Source organism: Dicentrarchus labrax, unplaced genomic scaffold (assembly GCF_905237075.1).
Source record: "Dicentrarchus labrax unplaced genomic scaffold, dlabrax2021, whole genome shotgun sequence".
Lineage (NCBI taxonomy): Eukaryota > Metazoa > Chordata > Actinopteri > Moronidae > Dicentrarchus > Dicentrarchus labrax.
Window position 1 is genome coordinate 15,375,024 of NW_026136708.1, and position 23,550 is coordinate 15,398,573.

The window sequence follows — 23,550 nt, forward strand, 5'->3', positions numbered from 1 at the left end:
CTCAGTCTTTGTTACCTTAAACATGTGTATTAAAAGGAAGTCTGTCATTACACATCGGTAACTGTATGAAGCTAAGAAACACACAAGAACTATGATTATGTTTCATTATCTCTTAACAGTACATTATGTGTACCATACTTGTCTCTACTTTGTATGAAGCCACATTACTCTTGTACCAATGATTAAGTCAATAATGCCCCACAGCTGTTATTAACAGATACACAATATGGCGGCAAAGAAACATGCTGTTCTAAGGAGTAAAAAATTAGCCATCAAAGCAAGCACTGTTTTTCATAAGAAATTTCTGAGTCACCATAAAAATGGATTTTCAGTGAATTAGTTTTTTATTTATTATTTATACTTTATTAGTGAACTTTTTTCACTAATACATTGGTAGCATTGCTGTATGTGACATGAGACATATTCTGCAGTGGTCAGATACAAATTCTGACTACACTACAACAGTGAAGACTGTGTGCATTGTGAGTCTCCACCCAATGGTATTTATCACAGGGGGCCTTTGTTGTCCTGAATAAATAGACATATTACTGGGAGTCCAGAGTTCAGCCCACACTGCCGGCTAGCCACAGGCACGCGCTCAGTCTTCGAGGGAAAGAATGTCTCACTGCTTGAGCATATGGACTGAAACACCACAGGTTAGTTGAAATATGAAAGCATCATAAACAATAGAAATACAAAGTTTCCTAACTGAAACATTATGTATTTTAATACTGCTTTAACAAAAGGACAGTGTAAGTGGGTGCACTTTTAAGATGCCTAGGTACATTGTGCCTTGTTCATCTCACAGGTCAATTAAAAAAACTCCTGCAAGTTCAAATCCTATCTAATTAGTTTTCACTTCATCGTCACATGCACAGCAGATCATCTGTAATTTGGTGTTTACAGCCAGTGCATTTGATTGGTGATAGTAGATGTTGAAACTGTTATAAATCCCACATCTGCCCTGAAATACCCGTGGTGTGTCTGCAGCGGTTTCCCTCTGTAGATGTGACAGAGGGTGGTGCATTTCATTTGAAGAGCATACCACTGCTTGTGCACCACTGGGATTTGTAAACTAAAAATCACAGATATCTTTCTGTTTTTTTCCCCTTCTCAGAAATGTGAAACTTGGAAGGAAATAATAATCTAGTGGATTTCTTCAGGGTGAATATTTAGTTGCTAGGCAACAGTTGTTGGCATTCGACAGGAACCCTCAAGTAAAAGAAATGGTGAAAGAGGCGGGTGGGTTGGGTTGCGTTCGTGGCAAAACGGAAACATGAGTGGATCGAAATAGGTTGTATGGACAAAATGGCAATTTCCCGAGGCCTGAAGTGGCTATGTTGTTTTGACAAATTGGCCCACATGCAGGACAGTTGTTTACCAAACCAAGGCCATTTGAACAGCGTGGGCCACCATTATTGCAGCCATTTTAGACAGCATTTATTTGACGCTCTAAACTTTCAAATATTTTTTTCTGAGATTTCTAACAGTGATAACAGTGAGTTTTTAAACTAATGTGAATACTATTTTGATTGCTAAAATGTAGGGGGTCTTTCCTGAACATAAACCTGTAATTTCTTATCTTCACACCATGTGACTTTAACACAGCTTCCTCACAACACTTCCCCAGCAGTATCTGTAGCTGTCCATGTAAACTCTCTCACCACTGCTTTTTTTCTTTGTTCCTTCATCTTTGGCTTGTCGTAGCCATTACCCTCCTCTCTCTGCCCTCTGGCAACCAGTGAAGAAGTCCGTGACATTGATGCAGGATTTTTGTAACATGGTTCCCCATCCGAGCCCATTTTCATCGTCAGATTGGGAGTTCGGATATTTATAATCTTGGGGCACCAGCTAATGGTATTTGCAGAGCAAAATCAGTTTAGTGCGTGTTTTCTGTAATGGCCTTGACTGCGTGGCATTGCCAGCGGCTCTGTCTTGAATGGTGGAAGGATGGCTCTAATTTGGGCTAATGGGTGACTCAGCCGTCATCATCATGTGTCCCTCAGTGGGCTGCAGATGGCTGGTGAGCCATGGGTGCAGCGGAGCCACCGTTACACACACAGCACAACACAATGCATCAAGTCAGTGACACGTGCAGCCAACACTGACATTTGTAGAGCCACATCCAGTGAGGAAGAGCAGAAGGGGGGAGGGAGGGGGTATGAAATGAGACTCTGCTTATAAGTGCACAAAACACAGAGAAAGAGGTTAATCAGTGGCCAAGCTAATCGAATCATTTGTCATCAGATTAGATTAAAGCATTGAACCCTCCCTTGGGCAATCATCTAGGGAGATGGCTGCGGCTGTGTGAGGCACAGGTATCAAACAGCTGTGAAATGATAATGCATGGTAGGCGACTGCTCGTTTTTATTCAAACTCTGCTTATCTGTACAGGCTTGAAAATAGAGACAAGGCAAGCAAATCACCGTGGCAACTCTAACGGAAGGTGGGGGCAAGCAGGCATTTTTAACTGTGTGCTGGATGCTGGATGCTATGTGGGGGGGGTTCGAACAACATGCTGGATCCCCATGCGGGGCAACGTCTGACTGAGACCAGACAGGAGTGCTGCAGTGGCTAGTTTACATTCCACAGAGTCGGCTAAGCTTCACCAACCTCTGCCCTGCTTAGACATGCACACACATGCACACACACATGCACACACATGCACACACATACCTGCATACATACTATATATAAGCTGATATATTTGCAATTTCTCAGAAACATACATATTTACTCTTCCTGTATGGCCTCACTAGTACAACATCCCTATACCTCCATCAACCCATCACCGCCTATACCACCAGAACACAATCATATTTTGTCTCCCATCAGCCATGTAGGCAGATAATAAACCACCTCATCTCTAACTCCTAACCCTACCCCCTCCCATACCCAAGTAACCTTGGCAACAGCGTCACTCTGCTACATTGCAGTGGAGGTGGAGGAGGGAGGTATGGTGTTGAGAGGTTGCAACGTGGGGGAGTAAGTCCCAGGGGAGGGGCCAGCCAGTTTACATCTGTACAAAGCAGAAAAGGCTTGGCTCCCCTCAACCCCACCCCTGCCCCAGAGACCCATTACCAGGGGTCAGAGCTCTGGTCTCGGGGTAGCTCTGCACAGGCATCTGTGTGCAACCTGTCAAAGATCAGCTGCGTGACCTGAGTACATATGGGGGGCATGCCTGGATTGTGAGGAGTTAACTGGTGTCTACTATGTATCACTGGTGTATGAGCTACTGAAGGAAAGAGAAGAGTAACAGCTGTTTGGCTGCTGGTCCAGGTCTAGGTTTTATATTTAATGATATGGTATTTTTCAAGCAAAGATTTCAAGCTTTATTTGGCAACTTTGCACACTGATGGCTCTGTGGCATAGAAAACACTGAATGTTTTGTATTTATAATGAACACAAGTGAAATGCTCTAAGTAGCTGCCTTTGTCTTGATGGGTAGTGTAAACAGAAGTGTTGAAGTGGTTTAAAAAGAGTTTTAACTTGCTTCTTTGTAATAGTTTTGCATGTTTGTTAATTTTAAATCATCACTTTCTCAGCGGCAATAATCAAATCCCAGGTTCACATTTTTATTTTAAGAAATTGCCTGTTTGGATCGACCTTTTTTTGGTGCAGTTTTTGTGATTTTTAGGCAGCAGCATTTGCTGTATTTTAGCATGAAAAAATATTGATCTACATTGACCATAACATATTGAACACACAGAACTTGTGATGCAAGATGCAGGGAGTAGGCACAGTTACATTAACACTTGTACACTATAGTGCAAACCAATGCAATTGCCTTGCAATATGTACTACTGTACCTTTGTGTGAAGCTTAGTGTTTGATTATTTTTCAGTCTGTGTCAGAGAGATGGTGAACCAGCTCTGCAGTCAGTTTTGAGGTCACAGTTTGGTATACTGTGTGGTGCTTCTGTTATTTTGTCCATTGAAAAAAAAATAACACCCAACAGTATATTGCAATACTATACTAAGGTGTTTCTGTTATATCGAAAAATAATGAAAAGACAATATAATGTCATCCAGTACAACACCACCACAAACTACAGCTTCAAAAATTACTATAGTGTTGAGTCAACACCTCTCACACAGTGTCTACAAAAATGTATTATAACCTTCACAAAAGTAGATTTGTTGCAGGGCTATTGCATTGGGTGGCATTAGAATTTACAGATCTTATGGTATTTTGTCCACCTCTTGTGTGGAGACAGCTGTCACTAGAATATATATATATATATATTCAGTACACTGACAATGCTTGAACCATAGCCTGTATAAGATGCGGTGGAGAAAATGGCGATGGTCAGTTAGGAGTATAGTCCAGTAAATTAGCATGTGCATGTTAGGTAACACTAGTCTCAGCAGATTATAATAGACTGAGGGACTTTCGTGCCTGAGCAAAGATGAGATATTGAGCTGACTAAATGAAATGTCAACAAAAATGCTGCCAAAATACAGCCCACTTCAATATGGACATACAACTGAAAATTGATGAAAACAACTGTCAAACAAGTGGTGGGCCGAGGATTTAAGTGTATTTTACAAGTAATTAATAAACATATCCCACGCCTCCATCCCCCATCAGTGTAATTGACTGCCAACTATTGGAAAACACTGTATATACCACAAGTTTGTGAGCCTTTTAAAGAAGGCAGAATGTGCCTCTGTATGTGTGTATGTCTGTGCTGGGGTTGATACATATTCTTGTGAGCATGTTTGTGGCAGGTTAGGGCTTCGGGTTAGGTTAGGTTAACCCCTAACGCACTCTGAACCTGTGGTTTGGTTTGAGCCATGTACGCTTGAGTACGAATGGGCTGTGAGTCCTGCCTTCCCCCTGTGTCGCCATTGGAATCAAATCAAATCAAATCTAGTCAAACGCACACCCCTGCACACCCCCGCACACACACACGCACACACCCCCCCCACCCCCCAGGAATTCCTCTGACGTCCCTGACACCAGCAAAAATAATAGATGACATTAAGGAAGCATGTAAACATCCAGCTTGAGTGCATGTGAGGACGACACAGAACACATGCCTGCATACACACACAAAAAAAACACACACACACACACACACAAGCATCACTACGTAAAGATAATTCAAAGCAGTGGCATGTGACAGGTCGTGCACATAATGTTCCTTCCTCTCTACCCCTGTAGTCCCACAGTGCCTAGTTGAAAGGACCTGTAGCCCAGCGTGTACGTCTTTTTTTTTTTCCCCCAGGAGACAGCATATAATGAGAAAGCACCATTATGGGTCCAGCAGGAGCCTGTGCCTCTGTGCTGCTGCTGCTACCACAGTTACCCGTGAGGTCTTTCTCTTTGTTAGTTAAGGGGAAGAGCAGCCGCAGACGTCCCTCGCTCTCTGCTTGTTAGCCAGCAGTAATGACTAGGCTGTGGGGAGCCAGGCTACCAGGCCAAGGCGTTGGATGCCTGTTCCCCTCTGCTGGCCCTCAGCTTACCGACAGGAAGGGGAACAGAAGCAGACACCACAGAGGACACACTGGGAGGATCAGATCCGACAGACTGAGGAGGCAAGGAGGAGGAAATTTCTACCTCCGGACAAACCAAGACCAAACTAGACCATTACTGACTCACACATAAGCACATGGGATCCAGCTAGCACCCTGCCTGTTCACAGACCTGGCGTTAGATCAATGCTAGCTGAGCAGTACTAAGATCAATGCGTACTTTGTACAAAATGTGCCTTGTAGGTTTATGTGGTTCTCCAGGATCATGTATTCACAGAGATGTGATTAGAATTTCTAAGCCTTCTAAGGCTGTTTGAATTGGAAAATTTTGTAATAGGCAACGTCTTAGCTGAGGATCTTCCAACACAATCAAATAAGACTCGCTTTTATCTCAAGATACAAAATACAAAAAAACAAACCCTGCCTATGGTGTTTCAGTACATGAAAGAAATTTGTGAATGCATTTCACAGTTGAGTTGTTGCTATGACCTCATGCGTTTAGTAGTTTCCAGATGGTCTATGTTTATCTATGATTAGTGATCTATACACATACTCATATCCTGTGTGCTGTGACACAGAGATATGACCATATCGGTTTATTGTGTTTATGTTACACATGAGCCGATCAATAATTCAGGGGGAGACACATGAGCCATCTGCATTACAAGGAAATATAGAAGCAATAACACGGAATGGTCTGTTTGTGACTGTGCCCATTGCATTATCAGCGGGAAAAACAGCGGGAATAACTCTTGTGCATGTCATGTAGTGATACATGTTTGGATAAGAAAGTTGTATGGATAGTAATGTAAATTTTAATGAACGGCCAGGGAACCATAAACGATGATCAGTGTGACAGACAGAATCCAGAGGACACAAATGCAGTTGACTGCATTTCTACCTGCCAGTGTTTTGGTTTGCAAAGTTTAAAGAGGAAACCATCGGTGTTGCCTGAGGGGTGGATTAGCCCTTGTGGAAGTTTGGTATTCGGCTCAGTCTGTGGTTGCGAGTGCAAAGATGGGCGGTTTAAATCAAATTAAATGCATCAAATAAAGTGTGTAAGCCCTGTGTGTGTACTAGAGAAGATGGTGGTGTTTTTATCTTTATTGTCATCATTATTTTACTATGAAGTGCCTCAGCCCAGGGCCATAGTCTGCATCCCTTTTGGTGAATTGTGGATGGAGTGCAACGTTGTGTGAAGACTCACAAACAACATCTGCAGCAGTGGCAACCAGGCACTCCCTCTGTGCCTCATTCTCCTTCCAAGTCCGCCCACGTTCCCTCTCATCTGCGCAGGCCATCATCACTTCTTCCACTTCCTTGCTGTTTCTACTGTCGTTGCCTTCCAGAAGACCCATCTTTCATCTGGACTGTTGACTTTGCACAAGCCTGGCTGGTTCGACACTGTGGATTCACTTGAATGGAGCTTACCAGTGCACTATTGATTATGTCTGTGATCTAACCTTGGTGCTTAGGAGTACCCCTTCTTTTCTCTCTCTCTCTCCCCCCCCCCCCTTCCCTGTTTCCATACATAATTTCTGTAGCAAAGGGTGAAATTTTTCACCTCTTAATGGAAAGTTGGGTGAACTATGAGAGATTTCCAATAACTCTGGATTGGGCATTCAAGTTCAGCTCCCTCTGTTTACCCAGTGGTGGATTCTGAGTTCTGGGCCTGTCAAAGGTCGGCATGGCAGACTGAGACAAATAGAGAGAAAGTCTGTACAAGAGCGAAAAGAGGGAGCTCTATTATAAATAGATGCCATCAATCAGGGGAATGTCCTTCATTTGGCATGCGTCAGTCCTGGAGGGAGAAATGCATATTCAATCTTGAACAATGACTGTCAGTCACACCGCTTTCACCAGACACATGACAGCTGTGCGCAGTGGCTGGTTACACACTCGGAGAATAGGAGCTGCAAGCAAGTGAGGGGGTGAAAGCCCAATCATTGCACAAGGGAACTGAATAAGCAACAAACCAGTTCCCCAGAGGAAGATTGATGGACTTCCCTGTGCTGTCTAGACTAGTGTCAGGACCAATGTTTGAGACAACTGACAAGACGTACATGTAACATTACACTATAATGTCTGATGTGCAACATGGCTCATCCATAGTGTCCTAGAGCATGCTGAAGAAGAGGGACAGAGTCGTCCCCACGGGTCGTCTCTCGACTGATCCTCGCCAATGGAAGGGGGGGGGCAGTGCGTTGTTGGTGTGTTATTGAAACAAGGATGCAGCTGCTCCCAGTTGGATCACAATGTTCCGCCAGCAGTTGAAGTGTTTCCCTTCACTTTCAGCTCTTACAAAGTCATGTTGTATAAACTCTCGCTCTGGCTTTACTAAGTATTAATAAGGCCTCAGCGGTGCATGCACTGGATATAGGAAAGGACTAGAAAGAAATATTCCCATTTGCAACAACACATGATTTCATTTCTCTACTTTCCTCCGCGAGAGAAAGAGTGGTAAAAGGAGGGATTGTGTTTGTAGGTGTGATTGCATCAGCTCAGCATTAGCACAGCCTGGCACACTGTGTATTGAGTTTTTTCATCTGCCGTTACTTAATGTGATTTGAGCAACAGGTCCTGCTTAGTGGCAGGGTGTGTGGAGAGGAGAGATGCAGTGGCTGTTTTCTCAGGCTCTGTTAATAGGGGTCAGGGAAGACAGTGTGCCAGTATTTCTCTTTAATCGCATTTAGGAAGTTTCATCCCCTAGAGGTGAGGCAGGTTTTTTTTTTTTTTTTCAATGAGCTTTTTTTATTGTCCTCCGGAGGAATACAGAGTTGCACCATTTAGGGCCAAGCTCGAATGACTACACTAAAAAAACCTCCGGTTATGAAAAGCCACAGAGGGAATGTTTGCACTGTAGCCTGTAATTGTCAGTTTCATTACACTAACAACCAATAGTATATCCGAGTCATGGCTAAATGTAGTGAATGTGATTTGTGTCTCCGGCAAAGCAGAAACCCTTCAGTCTGGTGACAGGATTGTTTTCCTACAACACTAGAATAAACTCTGGTTGAACTGGTCAAATGAAATCATGCCAATTGTCGCTGCAGCGCTACTTCTCAGACAAGAAAAGAAACTCCTTCCACTTGAGGGTCTGCACATGGAACCATTACACAATCTATACATTAACTACAAAAGACTTACAAACAGGTCACATCGAGTGGAAAGAGCATCCAAGCGGAAGCTGATGGGCCGAGCAGACACACACACACACAGTGCCAGATGCAGAGCCGGAGTGGAGGAGACCGCGGAGAAGTCAGGCAAAGGAACGAGTACGGACTCGAAGCAGAAAACACAACCTGACGGGGACGAGGAGTTCTGTCAATATGGCTTGTGGTGTGACGCATGCAGGCTGCTGTGGTGGAGGGCAAGGGAAGGCGCAAGGCTCTTTAAAGAAATATGGAAGAAAAGGGACAGAAAGGGTGGTAAGCATAGGTTATGAGGTGCAAAAATTGGATCTTGACTTGGAAATTGTGTGCAAGCGCTCCCAAAAACAGGCCCCTTGGATTCCAACGTCGCTAAGTATTTTCTCAACGTTAAGTGAGGATAAGAGTATTTCAACATTTTCAAACAATCCTAACCCAAAGCAAGGCAATTAAATGGAAAATTCCGTGCAAGCTTACCCAAGTCTCTTCTAGGCAGGTCCCAGTGGGTTTGGGTTTTAATGTCAAGCTCTAACAAAAATCTGTAAAGATGAGGAGGAGGAAATGGAGTTAAGAGGAAGCCAGCAACCAGAATAAAGCAATAGGGAGTAGAGCAGAGAGTTGAGAGGAGGACAGCAGTCAGGCGGGACAGCAGTCAGGCAGGAGCGCGGCACAAAAACACCCATCTCAACTTGTCAATTATTAATTTCTTAGTCCGCTTTAGCATTTATTCATGCCAGTCGCCAGTCCATCATAAGGCCAATACAGACAGACCAGTGCATGCAGGTGTTGGCAATTTTTTCATTTCATCTCACTTGCACGTCTCTGGAGTGTGGGAGGAAACTGGAGCACCTGGAGGAAACTCCTAGGAAAGAGCAAACATGGAGGGTGAAGTCGATGCAGAGCTGAAAGTGAGGGGGCTCCTTGCTCGGAGGTGACACCCTGATCATCGGTGGCCATTTTCAATATCTGCAGAACTGTCTTAAAAAACAGTACATGTACAAACAAAGAGTCATTTCAAAAAAGCTTTCATGTGTCTGATGCAAGAATTTCTTTAAGATGGGTGACATTTCAGAATATATGGAATGGAGCTTTATTTCAAGAGCAAGGCGTTTGTTTTAACAGATGTCTAGGAAGTTGCCTTATAATCAACTGTCTCCCGCTATTTTTTTTTCTCTTGTCTCGGAAAAAGGAAGATTTTAAGGCTGAGCAGAGGATGAATAAATAAGTCAATATGTTACCACTGACAGGTTTTCGCAGTGTGGGGATTTAAGGTCACAGAGCAAAGGAGCTGAGGGTTGAAGACAAGAGAATGGAGGTAATGTAGCAGAGAGCGATGAATCGGTGGGAGCTGTGTGTTACTGCTGTTTATAGAACTCCTTCTCTGTATTAGTCAGGACTCGGGCCCCTCGGGGAACACTCTTCATCTCCCCCCTCTGTCTGTGTCTACAGCCGCCATCTTTCTTCCGATTACCACCTCCCTGCCTCCTACTTTTCCTACCGCACTGCTTTTTTTATTTCCCCCCTCTGTCTTTGTCTGACTGTTTTTTTTTTTTACTTGGTGTTCTTGCTGTCTGGGCATTCTTGTGCTGTTTACTTTTCGTTCTTCCTTGTTGTTAGTCTTCCTCCTCTTCCTCCTCTCCTGCTGATGCCTAAGTCTCTTCTGCGACATCTCTCCTCTCCATCTTTTTTCTCTCCCCTCAGTCGTTGCTTTATCATTCAAGCATCGGCCTCGGAGTGGGCACTTTGACTTGTGGCGGGGGCGGCGGGGGCTCTTTCGCCCTGAGCCAGGGTATAATGGGAGTTAACCACTGACCGTAAATTCTGTCACAGAAGATGAGCGAGGAAGGGAGTGTTCAGGGGTGGGGTGCACTGCTTATTGTGTTGGAAACGTAACTTATTGCACAAGAGACCGCCGAGCCCCCTGTTCTCGTCAATCTTGCCTTTTATTGGGAGATTGCGATTGGGAGATCAGGACTATTTTTCTCACTGTCTACCTCTGTCGCTTCTGTCCTCTAACCGCTGGCTTTAGCCTCAGAAACATTCCTTCTCTGTCTGTTCTCACTGCAGTGCCATTTCTGATATGGTCCCTTTACTTTCCTGCCAGCCCTGTCACTTGGACTGTGGTTACACTTGAGGCCATTTCAGTGTGATTTTTGATACCTTATCACAAAGAGTGTACACAGCTGTGCATCCACACTTAACCTGGAATGACTATAATATGTCCAATGGGTGTATTAACTGAAATTCTCATGTTTAGACCACCTTTTTTTCCCATCTTTTTATGTAGCTCTCATTGCGGATTTCAGCCAAATTACATAGAATTGTAGTCACAATGTGAGCCTGACCACTTCCAAGACTAGTTTCAAAGGTCTGATTGTAATCTGAGCAAAATCCATATTCAGTGGATCCAGGCGTATCACATTATGCGTCACCGCATATTCAGATGATAAAAATCACAATTTAGCACAGTGTAACAGTAGCTGTTCTCGCTCCCTGTCCTCTTTATTTCTCCTCATCTGCCTGCTTTTCTGGCCACTGATTTTCTTCTATTATCCCTCTCTCTTTCCTCTTGTGTATTCAGTCAGTCATTAGGCCTCTTTAAAGTGACTGAATGAAGGTTGGCACCCTCTGTATGGGGTCACCACAGGCCCTTCCACCCTCCCTCACTAGCCCCACCTCTCTATCTCGTCCCTGGCACCCCAGGCCGTGAAAGGTCAGCCGTCATTGGGACTCATTACGAGGAACAGAAACTGGAACAGACAGGAAGTGTGTGTCTGTGTGTGTGGATCCATGCAGCAATATAGCTCAAGGTAGAAGGATAACACAGACCTCGAGCTTTTCTGTTTCTCGCAAATAATGGCGGTCAAGTTTCTTAGTTGCGCGCTCTCTGGCTTTCACAGAGGATTATATTTCTAAACACAAACGCTGTGCATAAAGTAAATGATCAATTTGTAATGATGCTTCGTTCCACAATTTCTCTGCACCCACCCATCCCCAAATAAAAACTCACTCAAACTCTCACACACACTCTCTGACACTTAATGTCCTCTCTGCTCAAGGCATGATACATGCAGCTGCTTGAGTGGCATTGACTCTTGCTCTTTTCCCTTCTCTCTCAAACACACACAGATACGCACACCGTTGCAGAGCCAGTTCATCACCCTCACTGACACGGTGAATTTACAATGCTGTCCTTGACCACGTCTGAGCCCCGAGATCCACCTTCACTCGTCAGGAGACAGATTGGGTTGGCAGGTGGGGCCCCCACCCAGGTCCACATTTTTATTTGGACATAAAAAGTAATAAAACAGAGGAATGATTGGTGCTTTTTACTGCTAATCACATGTCCCTCTGTCCCAATTAAAAACTTGTTTGCATAAACCGCCAGCACAAACACGCCACATCACTCCCCCCCCCCCCATCGGGCCAATGAGGTGTGTGCCGCTGTGTTTGTGTGTGTGGGTACCTATCTTTGTGTCACCGTGTGAGTGCATGTGCGTGTGTGAATGCGTGTGCATGTGTATCCTGCTGTCAGCGAATTCTCCACAGAGATAACCTTGAAGGAGAGGCTGTGTGCTTAGCTCTGATACTGAATGCCAAGCTGCAGCGGGCTCAGCGGTTGCATGGCTAGAACTTCTCTGAGACCTTTAGCCACTTCTGCGAGACTTAATCCCAAAGTTGCGATGAGGTGGGCTGCCTTCAGTGCTCAAGCGGCGTCCGTGCTCAGATAGTTGGTGCCGGGCGATAAAGATGTGCTGCTCTGTGGGTACACAACCCTCTTTGGAAAGAGCAAATAAAATATTTTATTTTGATACTCTCTCTGGTAACCTTGTCCAAATTACACCATGTATCCATTAGAGTACATTGGATTTGTGATCGGGTGAGTTTGATATACTTTATCTGCATGGCATTTGGGGCAATACATATATTTGCACTGTATCCTCCAAGTTCCCATTAAGTCATGGGTATAATAATGAATTTGTGTTAGTTGTGGTAATTTGATTAAACATCATTTTGGAATATAGATCATGTGAGCACAATATAAACTAAAATAATACCATTCTTAAAACAAAACATAAACTGGCATGTTGAAAACCAAACATCTTAAATAAGGCTGATCATATGCTAGAATGATGGGTTTGATATCATTTGACATATGTTTTTATTTAAACTTATACTTAAATCTATTTCCAGGACGTGTGCTGTTCAAACTTTACTAATATTTACTCTTACTATTTACTTATTGTAGTTATAAATTATAGGTGCACATAAAGGAAAAACTGTCCCACATAATATTTATCATTTTTCTTCAGTTCTGTTTTAATTATCCTACATGTTAAAGTCTCCACACTGCCATCATTATAAGTCTGGTGGAGAAACACTAAATCCCTCCCTTTTTATTTCAGTTTAACTTAATTGTATTGCATAAATACAGTCACATTTAAAGATACTGACTTAAAAAAAGATGAGAGTCAACCTTTAAAAACCCACCATGTGTATATATATAAAAAACTTCAAATTTCCACACACAATTCTAAAGACAAGGCCTTAGTGCGCTCTGTGTTAGCTACTGGCCTGGCCATGTATTAAAATCCAATGCAGTTACTTTGGGTGTCATGGCCTTTACTCTCCCAGCTCGCCATCTATCTGTTTTCTTCCCACACTTGTCCCCATGCCAAGGCTTTCTCTCTGGCATTTAGCCTAAGTTAATGGACTCCACCACACTCAGCTTAGAAATGTTGTGAAGTACACAGCAGTTCATGTAATATTTACCACTCTCCTGTATATGGTTGTGTGTGTGCGCGCATGTGTGAGTGCAGTCAGGCATACCCGAACAAGCCGGGTGCTTCCCGCACATCCACTCATGGGCACACACATACGTGCAGGTTGCACCGCAAAAAGCTACGGATGTCTCTGCAACTCGTCTCTGAGCCAGCCGAGGAAGTGAAAAGGAGCACTGTGAGTGGGAGCACTCTGCCACTGAATGAGTCACACGTTTGCTGACATTCATATTGATGGGGGGGAAAAAATCTGTCACACTCAAAATTTAATTGTAATGTTTTTGCGGCAAATGGCAAGAAACAAGGGAACAAACATTTTAGGTTATAATCCCACATGAAATATTTGTTGTGTTGTTTTCCCCTGTTGCTTCTGCTTTTTTGGAATGAATACATTAGGATCTAATGATTCTTTGTTGGATCCACTACTGGTTCTGGTGCTTATATTTGAAATGTGTCAACCTTGGCGTCCCGACACTTGTGTGATCCATCCCTTTGGAACTGGGGTAGAGGCTGGAAGGTCGCCGGATTGAACCTCCAGACCAGCTGGGAAAATAGCCGAAGAAGCTGCTCAGTGACCATTTGCAGGAAACTGTGGCCACTTTAGGCAGCTATTGAGTGGAAATGAGTGTAGCTTTATGGCTACAAAGAAGACTGTTTCTCAAGAACAGCTTGCTCAGCAAACCATCCTTCGATAAATAATGGTTAGAAATTGCTGCCAGAGTTGGAGTCGATGTTTCTCTTGCTGCATTTCTGTAGTCCAAACACCTGCAAGCTGCCCGCTCCTTTGTGCTCACAAAGTGATATTGAGAATCAGATCTCAAATAAAACTGGTCATATATGCCAGGATGAAAAATCATTTTTTTATTTTAACACATTTGACAGTATCAGCACAAAAACACAGCTCCTGTCCAATCGTAGGTCACGTTCAGCTTCATCTGTGAAGTAGATATTTCTGCATCACAGATATAGATGTACAAACAGCTTTTCCATTTTGTTCTTTTTCCCGTAGGTATCCTTTCAGTGCTGCTATGCTATGCATTTTTTCCTGATCTCTTCCTTCCTACACACATCACATCACTGCCACCATGCCACATGCCGTAACATGTAGCACATCCTGCTACACATTCCCCTCAGGGTTGCCCCTAGCGACACACACTAATACACTCTCCTGCGCCATCATGCATGAGAAGTGACACACACACACACACACACACGTATATACTGTGTATGGTATAGACACTCCCTTGCAGTTGTCCCCAAACCGGAGTGGCCATGTTTGTGTAATAGAAGCTGTCCTCAGCTGAGCTCCATGCATTATTCAGTTGTGGACCTCATCACGGTGCTTATTGCCTGGAGACCGGAGCGCGTTGATAGATGACCTCTGCTGCAGCCTGAGTCACGTTGAAGATTAACCAGCAGGGCTGAAAACAGGTCATCTCTGCTGACCCCTCAGGCTTGTGCATGTTGCTGCAGCACAGGGGCATTCTGTGACAGGGGTGACAGTCCACCCCACAGTACCACGTGTACCACGCCAGCCTTTACCGGCCGAGCAGTCCCCTCGGTTGCCGTGACAGCAAGGTAATGGGCATTGTGGGGGAATGCACATGCTGAAATGCAAGGTTGAGAGGAAGATTTTGGGAACAAGTCTGCAGGTGGAGCAGACAAGAGGTCCCATTTATGAACAGCCTAGGCCCAGTTACTCCTACTTCTGAAGTAGGAGGACTTCACATTCAAAAGAAGCAGTGACATATTTCATTTTGTCCAGAGTAGCTCAGATCTCGCAATCATGTTTCCACTTTACTCAGAGGATGAGGGAGGAGGGGCTTGGTGGTAGAAAGTGGAATTAAAAAAAAGAAGCACTATATGGCCAACTGCTCTGAAATCCCACTGTCAGCAAATCTGCCACACAGTCCAACTTAGAAGTGATTGTGCCACAGTAGGGAGCTTTTATTTATTTATTTAACTGACATTATTATAATTTCCATTATTTATGTTGCCCCATGTTCATGGTGACTTGAGGGCAAATGGGAGGGTTTTGAGAAAACGCAAAAATCTTTAGGGCCACCTATATCTCTGGTGGAATATTATACCACCAGATCTTCATCAATAGAATAAATTGTAGTAGAGTGTTATTTTCTCTTTAATCGGGCCACATTTTGCTGACACAGGACCCAATAGACATCGCCTCCTCCTTTTCAGTTATAAAACACAGCTATCTGAAACTATTGAAAGGATCATGAATGTGTTTCTCCTCTCCTTTGACACTTCATCACAGCAGAGACTTAAGCTGAAAGGCATTTTGAAAAGAAACTGGAAATCCCATTTCACTCATGTTCCAATTACTTTAATTTTAAAACAGAATTAACCAATAATCCTACAGGTCTTGTACCCTCTGAAGTAGAGTACATCTCTTTAATAATGATTATTAGGTGCTTCCAGTATTTAATTGCAAGCACTTGATCTCAGGTTCTTTTACCTAACCTCTATACACTGTGTGCTCCCAGTAATGTGACCAGATTAGCTCACACTGTTCTACAACCTAGACTTAAACAGGGGAAATTTTATTTTGTTATTAATAGTACTAAACTATGTAACAGTTTCACTAAAAGTGGGAGGTCAGCAAAATCCCCTGCCATTTCCAACGATCAAATACCATCATTTATGACCTTTTAGTGTGATGGATGTTTTTCAGTGTGCTTGGTATTTTGTATCCGATTATGCTGATAATTTTCCTTTTGACCTTGTAAAATGATTTTAGCTTTGTATTTTAAGGCTAAAAGGGTATGCCAGCAATTTGGTGTTGCACCATAAAGCTGGGGAGCTTGCATAAGACAAATAAAAAAAAAGAATAGTTAAAATCAAAGCAGAAGAGGGTGAGAGATCCTGACTTTTTAGTTGTTCGTATGAGAGAAGCTTCAAAGCTGGATCCTACAATTCCCATTATGCAATTCCGTGGAGTTTTTCATTAGACCTTCCCTGCCCCTGAATCTTTTAAATTCCATGCTTCCAGTTTGTAAATCAGGTTTTCTGTCAAATATTTGAAGTTTCAAGCTTAATTGAGCCCCACTGACGTCATCACAGTTATTTTGTCAGACTTTAGGGAGAGTCCTCTAAGGCAACAGAAGAAATCATAAAATTGGTGGAGTGCTGCATTTGTTATAGTCATGTGTGTTAAAAAATGTAGCTCAATCTGTCGCTGACTAGTCAGTCAGCCATTAACTGCAAGGAGTTAATGTTAATTTAGCCGAGGTTTTGTTAATATACCAGCAATATATTACTACCTTAGCTTGACTTTCAAATATTAAGCAGAACAACTAGCTAGAAGTGTTATCTCAAAAAAATTCCCATATCCTATTTGGCAGCAGTTGCCTGCCTCATCCAACTGTTTTATATTTATCAGTTTTAGTCTACTGAACACAAACCTCATTATGGCTCCTCAAACACAGTGACAAGGGTTTTTGCAGCCTGCCTTTTAGTAAAGTCCCAGTCGTGCATTAGCTGGTGGAGTGCTACCCTCTCGCAGCTCTTATTTTCCATAATAAAACACAGCTCAGCACATCCCCGTGCTGCATGCATACAGAGGAGCCACCCTTGTGTCAGCCTAGGTTAGTCACAACAGGAGCACCGGCATGGAAGGAATGTCTGCACAGATTTCAATAATCCCACATCATTCAATAAGATATGAAGGAGAATGGGTTGCCCCTCATTGTTTCAGTGATCTCAGCTGCTACATGCTGGGCAAGTTGCACCAGTGAAACATGAACAGTCTCTATGGTATTAACAGCATGGCACCATTTATGTCCTACATATCAACTATGCTTCCATGGTAAACATGATGAGCTACTGTTAACCTACTTCGGTGCTGCCAGGCGAACCCCAGCAGGAACACTTTTCTCTGTCTTGAACGCTCACAGGCAGAAGCACCAGAGACACTGCGACGTGTCAATCAAGCCCATCCCAACACCACCACCACCACCACCACCACCACTCACATGAAGTCTAAGATGTTTGGTATTATTCCAGCATGCTGTGGTACACACTCGGAGATGATAGCGCATATACACACAGACTTAGATGTTGTGCACATACACGCACCTGCCAGTCTTCATCCCATCACACGACTAGTCTCAGTTGTGTGGCAAGGCTTTGTTGGGGAGTTGACAGTGAAGGTCGCTTCATAAACCCGGCACGCGTCCATCTCCATCTCCCCCACTGCTTTGGGATGAAGGGAAGTGATGATCCAGGGATTTTTCGTTCCCTCCGCTCCATTGAGCTCACCGCATCACCTTGACAATGTTGCACTCTGTCATGGAGGCTACGGGGACGGCAGCGGGCACTTGGGAACGAGGAAAATGCTTTGGGAGAACTTTGTGGGATTTCGCTGCCTCCAAACTAATCCATTAACTGCCGGGCTTAGTTGTGCTTTAACTAAGAGCAGGGGACAAAGTGTTGGAAGTGGGTTGTGGTAGGCCGTGTGGTTAAGGAATACGGTACAAGGTGTTGAAGAAATAAAAGATGTATTCTTGGTTGTGTGATGGCTTCTGTATGTGTGTGTGTGCGAGTGAGAGCTTTTGAGAGGGAGCGCATGAGTAGTAAGTGTGTGTGTAATGTGCAAGCAGGCAGGACGGGAAAAATGGAACATCCCTGTCCTGCCTCGACAGCAATGCAGCATAGCTCGGGGACTGCACATCACTATGTAAATGCAAATTGCTGTGTCATGCTGATCAATCCTGTAGGCTGCTGAGACAGGGTTATGTCGGGACCAGTCTGCAGCATCTTGGCTATATCTGTCGGTCTGTCTGCCCCGTTCTGTGCTCTCCGTTTCTGTACGGCGCTATATGAGGCTTTGCTCTCTTCTTCAGCATTATTTCTCTATCAAGCTGGCTTGCCGGCCCAGCTCTTCAATTATTTTAATTTGCTTCTGTTTGACCAACAAGCACATAAAGTATTTGCAAGATAAAACTTTGTGCAAGAAGCTCAACTGAATACTGTGTCTTTCTTTGTTTGTTACAGGACCCAACTCAAATAAAAGAACCTCGTGGGACAGGAGGGAAACAGCAGGACTGTGTGGGATAAGTTGGTCAACACGGAGCTGGGTGGAGGGGAGAAGACACCAATCAAAACACAGACTTCAGAGCATGCTAGCCATGCTTTAGCACACACAGGAAAGGCTGGTTGATTGCTGGAGAAACACCCGCTGCCTTTTATTACACATTTCTGAGCCACAAACGCACGCCTTTCCATCTCATCTGTAATTTGCTGAACACCATCCCTGCCAAGATGCCGATGCCAGGGTTGGCACTGTGGCACTTGTGGTGACGGGGCACAGAGTGTGTGTGCACATCCGGCAGGCAGGCCGGTGGGTCGGTGGGTGTACAGGCACACCGAGAAGCATTTTCGGGTGGGCTCGGTTGAACCATGCGGCCCTGGGCGGGTTCATGGCGTTGGATTACCCTGGTGCTGCTGGCCTGGGGCACGCTCCTCTTCTACATCGGTGGTCACTTGGTGAGAGACAGCGAGCACCCGGAGCGGTCTAGCCGGGAGCTCTCCAAGATCCTGGCTAAGCTCGAGCGGCTCAAGCAGCAGAATGAAGACCTGCGGCGTATGGCCGAATCGCTCAGGTAACCACAAGCTAGATGCTTAGATGCGTAGTTGCTTGAATGTAAATACACTAAACATTTTATTCTTAGAATAACTGTGTTTACATGCTCACTAGTGTCCTGTTTATGTGGTTGAGCGTGTAAAACCATATCTTAGTTTCAGAAACCCGTATAAGCCCTTACCTTGCTTTGAGAAACCTGAATAAGCTAGCTGGAGTACCGTGATTGAAACCAGTATATGGCATGTGAAGACCTTATCCTGGTTTGTGATCAATGGCTGCCATGTGTGTCCCTAACTTGAGTTATGCAGTAGTAGTAGTGAGTCAGTAAAACAAGAAGATGATCATAAACAATATAATAATGAATAAAGAAAGTCTAACATAATACTGGTAATTCAGAGGATAAACTATTAGAGCTCTTGGTTTCCATTACTGGTGATTGAACAGAGAAGCCAAATCCAGCATGAGTGGAAAATGAGTCCAGGCAGCCAGAAACCAAAGTGGGTTCATCAACCACTGAGGTGACTCAGTCAGCTCAGAAATAATAGTGTGTGGTCTAGATGTTGAAGAGTGAACAGACATACAGTACCTGCAGGCAGATGTTAAAGAAACCTGGATACTGTTAAAATACGAGATACAAATGACCAGGTTTCTCCTTCCAGTGTAAACGTCATCATCCCAAATATGTTCAAAACTGGAAAAGAAAACACCATAAAACGTGATATTAGTGTTCAAGTAAACATACTTAGTGAAAGGTAAGCAGGGTATTTCTGAAACAAACCTCCCCAACAGCTACAGCTAGCTCATCACCATCTCTCTTTTCCACTAAATTCAAAGGTTCATAATATACTTATCCTTGGCTTTTGCAAATGAGTGGGAGCTTTTTCTGGACAGCTGCATGAGTGGCATAGTAAAATAGTTTTACATCTGTATCTTTTAATCTGTATTTGCATGTCAAGGCCATTTGTTACATTAAATTGTGAGTGCTTTGCCGAATGCATCAGTTCACAGATTTTGTTTTGTCATTACTGAGTCTGAGGTTTTGCACAAAACACAGTTGAGCAAACATGTAATGTACCCGTTTTGCTTGCCTGGTCACAAAACTTTTTTTAAGTAAAAAAAAAAACTATGGTGCAATGCATCATTCCCTTAGGTTTTTGCAAAGTCCAGCAATTAAGTACAGCCTCTAGCTCCCCGGTAGTCCAATCAGAGTAATTTTACAAATGTTGCAATGTGGCAATGACATTTGTTTTTTAGTTTTTGTGAAAATGTAATCAGCATCTGATTAAATCAGCATCTTCTGCGACATACAGTTAAACAAATGTTCCTGCAAAGTTTGATCAAAAGCGGATCCGTGGTGTCGGAGATGCCGTGTGTGACGGACAGACAGATGGATGGGCTCACACACCTCACCAGATTTCATTGTGTTATTTTGGCAGACAATAGCACATTGTACGAGCCCATTAACCACACAGCATCATTCGCACATTCAAGCTATGTGTAATAGAGAGACAGATGGTTCTGCTCTTATCCCCGCATGCTGACAGTGTTTCTCTTTACGCATAAACACTGGGTCTGCACATGGGTGTGTACGCCCGTGAGTGTGCATGCATGTACGGCAGCGCGTCCTGGTGTGCGCCATATTAACAGGGAACCCAAGCTTCAGATGTTGCCATTGCTGCTCCTCTGTGATATTCCGATTCACTTTGATGCAGGGCCCTCATCAGCGCACACAAACATAAAAAACTCACGCGTACACGTTGCTTCAGACAGCTGGTCCCTGATTAAATCCCTTGCTTTTGTAATTATTCAAAATTGGCTCAAAAACAAAGGTGGAATTCATGGCATAAAAAAACAAGTGCAGCTTTCAGTCGACCAGTGTCCAGATGGGTCCCCGACACACTGCACGCTTGTTGCTTGTTATTGAGTTCGGTTGTTGATCTGGGACCGAGGCCTCCACAGTTGTTTACTGGGGCAGCGCTACAGTGCCTTCTCAAGTCCCTCTAAGCTTCGGTTAAGTATCCGGCCGGCAAGCCAAAAGCAGGCAACTGGCTTGCTGAAGTTAAGCTTTATGAACTATCGACAAAGACAGGGCTTGGTTTGTCCTCTGTTCAATATTGTGTTTTTCTGTGTGTGTGTCTGTGTCTGTGTCTGTGTGTGTGTGTGTCTGTGTGTGTGCGCGCGCAGTGGTCAGATACCCAGGCCCAGGAGACAACTCCTCCACCGCCTCATCTTGTAGTGTCTCTTATCCTTACATTAGAGTCCTAATAGACGCAAAAAGGCTGTTACTAAGCTGCCCATCATTCCTGCCACAGCCCGTTCCTTCCCTGTCCACGTCCTCCCCCTGTTCCTCATTTTACTCCTTCTTCACCACCCTCCTCCTCTGCCCCATTCAACTACCAAACTGCTGACAGAGACATGGCGCCGAGCCAGACTCTACCCGGCAGGTTGTCACAGACTGACTAACTACGTAACAACTCACTAGCTCACTGATCGACTAGCTCAACACATGCCTAACCCAATCCACTGACTTAACACGTCCTGCAGATTTTGGCCTGAGAACATAAATCTCTGAATGTTGTATGAGAAGCAGAAGCAGTACTTTGCAGGCATCCTGCTGACATTAGGTAATAAAGAAGGTTTCATCCGAAGCACCTAACCTTTGCATTAGTGCATTCATTTTTTATGAGTGGCCTCAGAGAGATTCAAACCCATAAAACTGACATTATTACACTTTTGTGTTGAGTTGCTGCACAGAAGAAACCCACTGCATTGCGATTGATTTATAGTTCAGAGTAGGTTTTAACTTGGTTAGTGCCATCACACCACAGCAGCACTAGATGAATGTGTAGTGCATTATTGGGCACTGTTGTGCATTCATTAGATAACTGAGGGGATCTTGTTTACATTGTTCATTTACTTTATGATAGAGAGTGGTAGTCATGCTGAAGAAGTTTGCATGGGATATTGATTTTCTTGATCACAAATTGCAAGTTTGTGTAGCATCACTGAGAAGATGAAGATAGCCTGCTAAATTCATTCTGTACACACTACTGATCACGCTTTACCTGTTTTTTTTCATTTTTTCCTAAACTCTGCATTATTTTTAAAATGGAATAGTCGAGTGAAATTAATCAATCTATCAATCAACGCTCAGATTCAAATTAGTATCACCTGGCTGGCCTACAGATTCAGACCAGTGATTCGGTTATTCGGGCCATTCCTGAGTGATTTCAGTGACAGGCAGCGTGCCAACCTACCAATCACCCAGCAGCATTAATGAGAGGTGAGCACGAGGTCGAGTCGCTCAGTCTGTCTGGCTCCGCCCTCTCTGCAGCTGTCAGTCACCTCGGGCACGGCCCCTGCAGAGACAATGACACACGCCAGCCTGATGGTGTGACATCGAGGGAGCGAGGGGTGAGAGTGACAGCTGGGCTGAGCGATGAGGACCTGATCGATCCCCTAGGCATGCCAACAGAGGGGTGGAGGGAGGGAGGGGGGCGATGCAGAGGAGGCAAAGGAGGAGGGGAGCGTGATGGATGGCATGGGGACTGCACTAAGTAAAGAGCAGAAAGGAGGAAATGAAAATGAGGTCTGAGGGGATGAGAAGAGTTGTGGAGATCGCAGTCATTGCACTAAAATCTTGTCTACACGTAGTACTTTTTGCATATGTCTCATTCGGGTTCCTATTTTTCAAGCAAACTAAAAATGTAGTTTTGTGTGGTGAGGCTGTTCAGTTATGTATAGGGAGACAGTGAGAGGACTCAGTTATCCTGTAAGGTTTTATCCCAGTGCGGTCCCACCAAACAGATGCTGCTGCTGCTTCCAGACCTGAACTCCCATCGACCTGGCCATCGCTCAGGCCCGGCCTGGGAAAAAGTCCACTACCACACACACTAGCCCCATTGTGGGAGCTGTCTGTGGTCAGGACATCTCTGTCAAGTAGGGCTCAGAGTGGAGCTGGCTCACTCTGGATGTACTGAGACCATGAAGCATGCGAAGCAAAATTGCACCATTCAGAATCAGTTTACTTGGAATTATACTGTTTGAGTCAGAGGACATAATATGAATAAAGCAAAAGAAGGAGATGCAGAGACAAGATCAACTGATTTCACACAATGCATACACCTCTAATGTAGTTCATATGCAATACAGTATAATGCAGTCATGTGGGGATAGCATTGTTCCTGTCATTAGCTCACCAAACAGGCCTTTCAAAACAATTCTAAACAGTGGTCGGGGGTTTTCATGGTTATACCAGACTTTTCCGTCCATTTGTAGCATTAACATGCTTTTTCCCACTGGTACATTCCTGTGGTTTATTAGGTTGACTTATTGGAGTCAAGTGGTTTGGTGTAACACATAGTGAGTTCCCAGGAAAGGCTGGAGCATGTCAGTCGGGTATTTGACACACCCATTCCACACATGTACATACTGCATATACGCAAGCAGAGTATAGGAATATTGGATCAAAGTTCTTTCTTAACGTAAAGGGAAATTACCTTCATGTAGCCTGCTTTCATCTACACCTCCCAGAACACTTT

The 23,550-nt window shown here is 44.1% G+C and overlaps 1 protein-coding gene across 4 annotated transcripts in view; it reads left to right on the forward strand.

The window, feature by feature from the left end:
• fut8b (fucosyltransferase 8b (alpha (1,6) fucosyltransferase)) overlaps window positions 1-23,550 on the forward strand; it is an 80,540-nt gene that overhangs the window by 24,767 nt on the left and 32,223 nt on the right. For all 4 annotated transcript variants that reach the window (XM_051408735.1, XM_051408737.1, XM_051408736.1 and 1 more), the window contains exon 2: window positions 18,421-19,028. In XM_051408735.1, the coding sequence (XP_051264695.1) occupies window positions 18,826-19,028 (203 nt within the window). In that variant the 5' untranslated portion in view covers window positions 18,421-18,825. The remainder of the gene's footprint in view (window positions 1-18,420; window positions 19,029-23,550) is intronic.